The 10,575-nt window shown below is 54.2% G+C and overlaps 1 protein-coding gene across 1 annotated transcript; it reads left to right on the forward strand.

Annotated features, from left to right (window-relative positions):
• Positions 1-307: 307 nt before the first annotated feature.
• Positions 308-2,969, forward strand: LOC103634803 (protein SAR DEFICIENT 1). The gene is made up of 6 exons (XM_008657393.2): positions 308-579; positions 700-775; positions 891-1,607; positions 1,741-1,935; positions 2,039-2,156; positions 2,267-2,969. The coding sequence occupies exons 1-6, from the start codon at positions 491-493 to the stop codon at positions 2,476-2,478; spliced, it is 1,407 nt and encodes a 468-aa protein (XP_008655615.1). The 5' UTR covers positions 308-490; the 3' UTR covers positions 2,479-2,969.
• The last annotated feature ends 7,606 nt before the right edge of the window (positions 2,970-10,575 follow it).

Here is a 10,575-nt window from a genome sequence, read left to right on the forward strand (position 1 = left end):
CACTATTCCGGCCGCTGCATCAAAATTTAAATCAAGACGCACGGCACTTTCATCGAACAATGAGAGGCAGCTCTGGCTGGTGACGAGAGACACGATCACACGAACGCGACAAGTCGACCTCGCTCTCCTCACTTCCTCACTCTATGGCATCGGCAAGTCTCACCTTCGCGCTTCGCGGCACCTTCCTGACTTCGGTGCTCCCACCTCTCATTTCCCGCGAGCACACTGTGCAACGCCGGCCCGGCCCAGCCCGGCACACATTGCGTCTGTCTCTATATAAGAATGGCGGACGCTAGCGAGCAACTCTGCCCAAACCGCACCAACGGCCAACGCACAAAAAACCATTCTCAGCCTCCTCTCCTACTCGAGCAGCTAGCCCAGTCAATCATTCTGCTTGGATTGGATCCACCTTGTCTCTGAAAATAGCTTCGAGACCTTAGCGCCCAAGAAACGGTGACCGACCGTCCCTGCGCTAGTAGCAACAGCAACAATGGCGGCGAAGCACCTCCACGACGGGTACGAGCAGGACGGCGACCAGCCCGGCGACAACCGCATGCGCCGCCTGCCGTCCTTGTCGACGTACGGGAGCCGCGTGCCTTCTTTCTTTCATCTCCCGAGCTGGCTCTCGCTCTTGCTCCCCCTCTGTTTTCGTTAATGGCCGCTCGATCGGACTGACTGTTCGCGATCCACGAATTGCAGGGTGATTCGGGAGGCGATGATGCAGAAGGAGATGCAGAACCTGCTCAGGTGTCTGGAGCCTCTCATCCGCCGAGTGGTAAGCGACGGCCGGCCGACCGGCCGGCTCGATTCCCATTTCTTCCTGCGAGCGAAGCAAGCAGGCGTCGTGACCGGCTCCGTGTCTCGTGGTCACCGTTGGTGGCTTGGTGCAGGTGCAAGAGGAGGTCGAGGCAGGGCTCAGGCTCATGCAGAGCCTGCGCTACATCGAGAGGGCGCCGGCGGAGACGCCGGCGGCGGAACGGGCGGCGTGGAAGCTGGCGTTCCGGACGCCGCCGCAGCTGCCGATCTTCACGGGCAGCAAGATCGAGGGCGAGGCCGGGAGGCCGCTGGAGGTGGTCCTCGTGGACGCGTGCACCGGCTCGCCCGCCGCGCCCCCGGTCCCGCGGGCGCTGCGCGTGGAGCTGGTCCCGGTGTTGGGCGACTTCCCGCCGGACGGGCGCGAGGACTGGGCCGCGGACGAGTTGGAGAGGAGCGTCGTGAGGGAGCGCGAGGGCAGGCGCCCGCTCCTGACCGGCGACGTCGGTCTCACCCTGAGGGACGGGCGCGCCACGGTGGGCGAGCTCCGGTTCACGGACAACTCGTCCTGGGTCCGCAGCCGCAGGTTCCGCATCGCCGCCCGCGCGGCCTGCGGCGGCGGCGGCGGCGGCGGCGCGCGGGTCCAGGAGGCCGTGACGGAGGCCTTCGTGGTCAAGGACCACAGGGGCGAGCGGTGCCGCAAGCACTACCCGCCCGCCCTCACGGACGACGTGTGGAGGCTGGAGAAGATCCGCATGGGAGGCGCGTTCCACACGAGGCTGATGTGCCGCAACGTCGGCACCGTGCAGGAGTTCGTCCGGATGCTCATGGTGAACCCCGACGAGCTTCGCGCGGTGAGTTTGCATGCGTTCAGAACGCAGCTTGGCGTCCATTTTCATTTCATTTCATCAACCGTGCTAGCTTGTAGTAGTAAGTAACTACTGCAGTGCTATTGATTGTGGGTTTCTGTGGGGGAGGAGGGGTCAGATTCTGGGCGACGGCATGAGAGACCGCATGTGGGAGGCGGCGACGAGGCACGCCAGGACCTGCGCCCCCGACGGCAAGGTGTACGCGCACGCCACGCCGCACGGCACCATCTTCGTGGACTCCATCTTCAACGTCGTGAGGGTCGACGTCGGCGGCGTCGAGTGGCCGCTGCAGCAGCTGAACAGGGGCCAGACGGTGAGTCCTCCGCCAGCGCCATCTCAGAACAGAAGGTCAGATGAGCATGAGCTCCCATTGGTTTTGTTCGTTCTGACATGTACTCTCGTTCCGGCTCCGGCAGATGATGGTGCAGCAGATGCTGCAGGACGCGTACGAGCACCGCCACAGCCTCCAGGACGCGGCCGAGGAGGCCTTCATGCTCGACGGCCACACCGACACCAACGCTCCGCTGCTGCAGAGTAAAAGTGTCCCAACCAACTTTCCTTTCTAGTTGCAGACGGTTAGGAGTTCCGCCTGACCGCCTCGATTATTCCCCTGCTCTAACACCTTGTGCACGGGCGACCTGCAGACGCAGCGCACGTCGCGGCGCCGGCGCCGGTGGACACACCGCTCTGGTTCCAGAACGCCGCGGAGATGGACTTCCCCGACGACGACGACGACGACGACGTGGTTCCCGTTCCCCAGGTCAACAGCTTCGGCTACCAGTGGACTGGCCAAGCGTTCCACATGTGCGCTGGATGGGTAAGCCCCGAAGAAGACATGAACGAGGAACTCGAGTGAAGATCGCTAGCAAGGTTCCAGCAACAGGATGAACATTAAAAAAAAACTACAACGTGGTTGTATGTCCACGACCAGGATCATGTGTGTGAGTGTGTCTGTGTGTGTTCATGTAACAGCAGGGTCTAAGGGTAGGTGAGTTCGAGCTGCCCTTCACTGCATCGCCGGACGCGCCGCCGAGCGTCCGCGAGCAGCGAGAAGCGGCGAGCGAGCTAGTGCAGGATTCTTTGGTTTGATTCGTATTCTTTGTTGTAATTGTAATCTCTCAGTTTTCCCGTTCAGCCTGGTCGTGGAGCGTCCTGCTCTGCTCCTGCTCCTGCTCCCAAAGATGAGTTGAGTTGCATGTAAATGTAACGTCGGAGCAGCGACGCGTGGGGCTGGCTGGTATATGCCTACAACTACAAGGGCTAGCAGCAGAACTAGTTGAGTAAACATATACTAGTTCTGATTTCTTCTTTGATATTTTTTCAAAACTTTTTTTTTTGTGTCCTGTAAACACCAAGGTCGCAATAAAGAAATGAAACCGCCTTTTTTTTACATAAACACGAATGTTCGAGGACTCTTGGTCTTTGTTGTGTCTCAAAAGTTAAACTATGGCCCTCTTTGGCAGGCTCCTAACGACTTCGGCTCTAGCTTCTCTGGCTTCTTGGCTTCTTTAGAGGAGTCAGAGCTGTTTTGTAATTCATTTGGCAAAACAGCTTCTCACGAGGCGACGGTGGCAGACACTATAATTTCATGAAATATTATTGTGTGTCGGATAGAAGGAGCCGTTAGAAGTTTGTTTTCTCGTGCTTCGGCTCCCAATAGCAAAACGGCTCTGGCTCTTTGATGACTCTCGGTGAGGAGCCATTTTTTTAAGACCGTTTGGTACGGCTTCACGAAGAGCGAGAAAAAAGAGCCACCGAGAGAGCCCTGCCAAAGGGGGCCTATAGCGCTGTGTCGGAGCAACTCTAGTAGAATCCCTTAAATCAGAGCGCTGCTTATTTTTAAGGTCTCTATTTTTTCTGTCTATTCTGTTGTGTCCAAGTTTTTAAGATAATGTTTAGTTTCATAGTGTATTAGAATGGAGCCGTTCTATTCCAACGTTGAGGATGTTCGATTCGATTCTAAGTTAAACGAAGCTGCTCTAACTTAGAAATATTCTTTGTAGCTGTTGAATTTGGCGGCTCCCTAAAATCGATAACCGTGGCGACTCACGAGCGACACGCTCTTGTTCCATTTACGTACAACGCTTCTCCTCTTCTCCCTCCCCTGCCTCCGCCATGGCCACACAATTGTCTAGTTGCTTCCTCCCATTTTGAATCTGATCTGCCTCGCTATTCCCATCGCCTCCTCACTCTCCTGCCTCCACTCCCTAGTCGTCGCGCCTCTTTCGAGTAGCCATGAACGAAGCCTTCACACGTGCAGCGGACGATGACCTAAAGCTCATCAAGCGTCTGGTCTTTCCCGGAGAGGGCAGGATGCCCCCGTCGCGCTTGCACCTGGCAATGGAGCGGGACAACCCTATCACGGCGCTGTAGCCGCTTATGTCGATGGCGCCCATGGCATACGTGGTCATCGTTGACCCGACTGTCGTAGGCAACTCTGACGTGCCCAACTATCAATCCCAAGTCATAAGGTTTTAGGACTCTGCTCTTGCATTGGAGCCTCCAAAATGAGAAGTTCAATAGTCATCGACAGTGGTGAAGCTAGAGCAAAATGTAAGGAGGTGCACATCTCTTGTGGGTGCACAGGGATAAAATATGGGTGATACATATATTGTAAAAATTCGACTATTATAATTGTTTTTGGGATCTTTTGGGATGCATGTGCATTCACAACGCACAACTTAGCTTCGCCCCTGGTCATTGGTTTGTTGATGAGCCTTTGAAGATTATTTTTCTTCTTCTGCTTTCCTACGAGGATGTAGTACTCGTATCACTCTCCTTGTATTGTTTAGATAAGGGGTTATTTTTTCATTTAATTCCTACTTCTGCACTAATGCCACATTATATTTATTTTTTAAGTAAAATGCATCAGTAGTCCTTGGATTTGGCATGATGTATCACATGGGTCGTCAAACTTTTAAAACTACGAAAATAGACCATTGAACTTTACTTACCCATGCAAAATCATATAAAAATCAGATTTGTTCAAACTGTATGGCGACGTGACATGCCACATTGGAGGCACGTTGGCGTCTCCCCACATGTGTCGTGTGCCACCTGATACGCACAGTCCCTGAATTTGGAGTGTTGTGTCACTTAGGTCATTGAACTTGGTATGTTGTATCGTTTGGGCCTTGAACTTTCATCAGTGCACTCCAGTGTGGCACGTCATATTGACATCCGGTTTGAGCGAATCCAGTTTTGCACGATTTTGCATAGGTCGGCAAAGTTCAAAGACCCATTTTCATGGTCTTGTAAGTTCGTTGGCCCAAGTGACAAACCGTGTCAAGTTTAAGGACCGATAATACATTTTAATTTTTTAAGAGCTGATTTAATGAACAAAAAAATGGAGGAAATTCATAGAGGGAGTACCCTAGCTATTCAATTTTGAATAACGAGGAATTTACCTCCATGGATCTTCTCCGTCCGATTTCACTAGTCACCAAACAGCCCTAAGTACGGTTGTGCGAGTAGAAGGGGTCACGGCACCCAACAATAAGCAGCCGATGTAGAGGCTGGACCCGTTCGATTATCTTTTAGAAAAACAATAAATAGATGCTTTTGCATCGGTCGCAAATTCACCCGGGCCCAGGCGTTACAATGATCGAGTGACGAGTGATGTACGTCGTTATCATTGGTTACGTTCAAACCGCGTTAAATTATGCCACATGAACCAAATCCTCCTTAGATGTTTGCTACTAGTAGTAGTAGTACTTTGTTGATGTAGCTAGGACAACAAGTCGTGATTATTTTTCCGTACTAGATATGGTCAGAGGCCGCACAACAACCCCATATCCATTCCACAACCATTAGACGCGGGATTGTCAGGAACATGGGATCTGCACATGAGCAAGTGGAAGGCTGAAAGAGCAGAAGGTTGAGCGGAGGAGTAATCTGTGTAATTAAGTTTTGTTTGTGATTAGGCCTATTGGGCCAAGGGTTTGGGCCGTCTGGCCTTGTAAGGAGAGGGTGTACTTAAACCCTGAATCATCTGTTAATCGGTAGACAAGATAGAGAAGAAAAACAACCACCAAACAGAATTTCTGTTACCTGCGCTTGTCCTTCCCTCGGAGGCAGCCACCGTGGGTGCTCACGTCGGAGTTGGCGCTACTCCGGCCACGGGTCTCACACTTGGTATCAAAGACGGGTCAGCAGTCGTTGCTGGACAGCGATCACCAGCGTTGTCAATACGGCGCCTATCACCAAACCATCGATGCAGACACGTTTTGTTTTGGAAGCCATGGCGGATCGAGATAGGCAAACTCAGGAGAGTTTGAGCAAGGTCATGGAGACTCTGGTAGTGGTGAGTGATCGATTGAAGGATGTCGAGCACGTGCAACAGCAGATGATGATGCGCACGGATTTGGCTGCGTCTGTTGCTGAGCAGGCGACGAAGGAGCGAGTCGAGTTATGTTGTAAGGTGGAAGAAACAGGGAAGGTGTTGGCCCAGATACGTTTGGAATTGATGGGGAAGCAGTTGGAGGATTCTTCTGGGGGAGCGGAATTTCCATCTTCAGCTCATCAACATCACAGTGCACCTCCAGGTTTCAGGGGAAGACAGGAGCATGTGGAATCCCGTGGTGAATTCAGAAGTGGTCCTTCTAGACCATCTGGTGATGTTCATCAGCATTCAGACCATTCTCATCAGGTATCGCCCAAACTTCCATTTCCACTACAGGAAACTGATTAAAGAACGTGGGTGAAAAACCGTCGAACTTAATGTAATAGGCCGTCGAACTTACCATAAGAACGTGGGTTTACCGACGAATATAGCCGACGACGATTTTGGACGAACTTAGAGAAGTAAGTTCGACGGCCCCGACGAACTTAACATTAAGAACGTGGGTACCGTCGAACTTAACCTTAAGAACGTGGGTACCGTCGAACTTAACATTAAGAACGTGGGTTTTTAAGTTCGACGGGGACCGTCAAATTTTTTCCCGTAAGTTCGACGGCACCCACGTTCTTACATTTAAGTTCGACGGGGCCACGTGGCCATCAAACTTATGGGTCCTGCGTGGGTAGACGAGGGCTGCACATTAAGTTCGACGGTACCCACGTTCTTAACGTTAAGAACGTGGGTACCGACGTTCTTAACCCTTTTCCAGAAAAATAAAAAATACAGAAATGAAAAATTAGACACACATAATATCACATGCAACACAGAATATCACATACAATACAGGTTTTAAACACATGGATATATGTACATATCACAAATTCACACAAGTCCAAATACATAAGTTCACACAATCCTCAGCATATAACGTGCAAATATCATCCAATGATCCTCTTATCTGAAAGTAGAAATAAATTGGTCAAAAGTATTTTTCAAGCAAAAGAACTGAAAGAGGAAACCTTGAAATAGAAACCAACCTTTACAAGTATGGAGAGCAAAGAACTATTATTTCCATCTAGAAGTAGAGTATGGTGGCACTGATTGAGCCACTCTTCAACGTTTTTAACCTCATCAACAACTTTATCCATTCAGGGCAATCAAATGCAACAGACTGCCCATTGTCCTAAAAAGATACAGTTTCAAAAGAATAAGGACTAGCACGTAATCTTCGAAAGGCCAAAGCTCACTGTGTCATCTTGTCACACCCGGGTTTTGGGGCACCAAGACCCGGGCGCGAACATAATCACCAGGTGTGCTGGGACCAAGTCTCACACATATGATGAATCATGGCACAGGATCGAATGTCACATCTTTACTATATAATAGGAGTTTTGTATAAAATAAATAAATAATTACATTATAAGGAGACAATGGTCCAGCAACCCAAAGTTGACTGGGAGACGACGACCTAGACCTCTCACGAACACATCGCAGCATTCTCCATGCGCCTCATCCTGTGGTACCTGTTCTTGACCTGTGAGGGGTGTGAGACAGCAAGAGTGAGCTCACATACGTTCATCGCTCAACAAGTTGTGGGGAATAATGTGTATGACCTCGCCAAAGGTGGGAGCTCATGTGAAGTGTAAGGCTTACCAAAGAGGATGGTTAGAGCTGAGCATTGCTTTTAAAGTTGATCAAAATTTTATTAGCATTTACTAAGTATAAGTAGATACCAACCCAATTAAGTAGTAGAACAAAAGTAACAACATCACCTACGATGCAATGCATATGACGAATTAAATTTAGTTCCATAAATTAATCATGTGAGTGTCCGAGCTGCTCATGACCGTGAGCACGGCTAGTATACCAGTTTTACACTCTGCAGAGGTTGCACATCTTTACCCACAAGTCATGTTACCCATCTGCCAAGAGATGGCAATCCCATACACCTCTACCGAGGAGGCGAGGCAGGGTAACACTACGAGGCCTTTACAAAGTTCCACTAGCTTCAGAAAACCCGCTGTCGGCGTTTCGAGACCGGGGGGTCCCTCAGGCCGACGAGTGAGTGCCGCGTGCCCCAGCCCAGATGGGTCGAGCGCGTGGGCGAGCGCGAAGGGGGGAAGCGAGGTGGCCGGAGACGGGCGTGAGAGAGGTGGAAATCCCGCGGCCTTCGTGTTCGTCCCGCGCCCAGGTTGGGTGCGCTTGCAGTAGGGGGTTACAAGCATCCACGCGGGTGAGGGAAGCGAGCGGCCCCAAGAGAGCGCCTGTCCCGTCCTCGTCCCGCGCGGCCAACCTTCTCTAAGAAGGCCCTGGTCCTTCCTTTTATAGGCGTAAGGAGAGGATCCAGGTGTACAATGGGGGTGTAGCAGAGTGCTACGTGTCTAGCGGGGGAAGAGCTAGCGCCCTAAGTACATGCCAATGTGGCAGCCGGAGAGATCTTGGCACCCTGCTGGTGTGATGTCGTGGCTGTCGGAGGAGCAATGGAGCCTGGCGGAGGGACAGCTGTCAGAGCGGTTGGGTCCTTGCTGACGTCCCCCTGCTTCCGTAAGGGAGCTGAGAGCCGCCGTCGTCATAGGGCTAGCGGGGCGCCATCATTGCCTATCTGGCGGAGCTAGCCAGATGGGACACCGGTCTTGTTCTCTGCGGCCCGAGTCGACTCGGGGTAGGGCGATGATGGCGCTTCCTGTTGACGTGGCTAGCCTGCGCCCTAGGTTGGGCGACGTGGAGGCTCCTCCGAAGCCGAGGTTGAGTCCGAGCCCCTGGGTCGGGCGAGGCGGAGGTCGTCGGCAGAGGCCAGGGCGGTGTCCGAGCCCTGGGGTCGGGCGAAGCGGAGTTCGTCGTCTTCCGGGTCTTAGCCCGAGTCCGAGCCCTGGGGTCGGGCGAAGCGGGGTTCGTCGTCTTCCGGGTCTTAGCCCGAGTCCGAGCCCTGGGTCGGGCGGAGCGGAGTTCGCCGTCTTCCGGGTCTTAGCCCGAGTCCGAGCCCTGGGTCGGGCGGAGCGGAGTTCGCCGTCTTCCGGGGCTTAGCCCGAGTCCGAGCCCTGGGTCGGGCGGAGCAGAGTTCGCCGTCTTGCGAGGCTTAGCCCGAGTCCGAGCCCTGGGTCGGGCGGAGCGGAGTTCGCCGGTCTTCCGGGGCTTAGCCCGAGTCCGAGCCCTGGGTCCGGCGGAGCGGAGTTCGCCGTCTTCCGGGGCTTAGCCCGAGTCCGAGCCCTGGGTCGGGCGGAGCTTCCTATGGTGCCTTTGGCAAGGCCTGACTGCCTGTCAGTCTCACTCTGTCAAGTGGCACTGCAGTCGGAGTGGCGCAGGCGGCGCTGTCCTTCTGTCAGACCGGTCAGTGGAGCGGCGAAGTGACGGCGGTCACTTTGGCTCTGCCGGGGGGCGCGCGTCAGGATAAAGGTGTCAGGCTACCTTTGCGTTAAATGCTCCTGCGACTCGGTCGGTCGGCGCGGCGATTTAGTCAGGGTTGCTTCTTAGCGAAGGCAAGGCCTCGGGCGAGCCGGAGATGTGTCCGCCGTTAAAAGGGGGGCCTCGGGCGAGACGGAAACCCCTCGGGGTCGGCTGCCCTTGTCCGAGGCTAGGCTCGGGCGAGGCGTGATTGAGTCGTTCGAATGGACTGATCCCTGACTTAATCGCACCCATCAGGCCTTTGCAGCTTTATGCTGATGGGGGTTACCAGCTGAGAATTAGGAGTCTTGAGGGTACCCCTAATTATGGTTCCCGACAGTAGCCCCCGAGCCTCGAAGGGAGTGTTAGCACTCGCTTGGAGGCTTTCGTCGCACTTTTTCGCAAGGGGACCAGCCTTTCTCGGTTGCATTTTGTTCCGGTGGGTGCGCGCGAGCGCACCCGCCGGGTGTAGCCCCCGAGGCCTCGGAGGAGTGGTTTCACTCCTTCGAGGTCTTAATGCCTTGCGTAATGCTTCGGCTGGTCTGGTTGTTCCCTCATGCGAGCTGGTCGTAGCCCGGGTGTACGGTCGGGGTCCAAGTTCTCGGGCTGGTATGTTGACGCTGTCAACGGTTTGGCCGGAGCCGGGTTTGCGAGAGCAGCCCCCGAGCCTCTGCACAGGGCAAGAGGGCGATCAGGGACAGACTCGGCTTTTTTACATACGCCCCTGCGTCGCCTTTCCGCAAGGAGGAGGGGGGGAGAGCGCCATGTTACCCTCGATGGGCGCCGAACATGGTGTCTCCGGTGAGCTGCAAGCGGGTAATCCGAGTGGACGTCCGTGCCCCGTTCGTTAGGGGTCGTCTAGGGGCCCAGAGGCACGCCCAAAAGTACCTGCGGGTGATTTGCTGGACTCGGTCCCCTGGCGACGGGGTCCGAGGGCTCGATGCCTCCCTCCGATGGGATTCCGTTACAAGATCGCTCCCGCTGGTCTCGGAAATGTCCTAGGGTACCTCGGGAGCGCAGCCCGAGCCTTGGTTATGTATCGAACGTACCCCTGGTCATCCCTCGCTCGGCGTCTAAGGCGGCTGTGAACCCTTCGGGGGCCAGCCTTCGAACCCCTGATCAGTAATGGGCGCGGAGCCTGAGTAGCCTGAGGCGGTCGTGGAACCCTTCAGGGGGGCGGCCTTCGAACCTCTGACCAGTAGTGGGTGTAGGGCCCACGCGATCTGAGGCGGC

The sequence above is a fragment of the Zea mays genome, chromosome 8, assembly GCF_902167145.1.
Source record: "Zea mays cultivar B73 chromosome 8, Zm-B73-REFERENCE-NAM-5.0, whole genome shotgun sequence".
NCBI lineage: Eukaryota > Viridiplantae > Streptophyta > Magnoliopsida > Poales > Poaceae > Zea > Zea mays.

What these genes read in the sequence shown, in the direction of transcription:
- LOC103634803 (XM_008657393.2), top strand. Translation starts at nt 491, where the DNA reads ATGGCGGCGAAGCACCTCCACGACGGGTACGAGCAGGACGGCGACCAG. An exon ending in CGCCTGCCGTCCTTGTCGAC is followed by an intron (nt 580 to 699) that starts GTACGGGAGCCG and finishes CACGAATTGCAG; the next exon opens with GGTGATTCGGGAGGCGATGA. An exon ending in AGCTGAACAGGGGCCAGACG is followed by an intron (nt 1,936 to 2,038) that starts GTGAGTCCTCCG and finishes CGGCTCCGGCAG; the next exon opens with ATGATGGTGCAGCAGATGCT.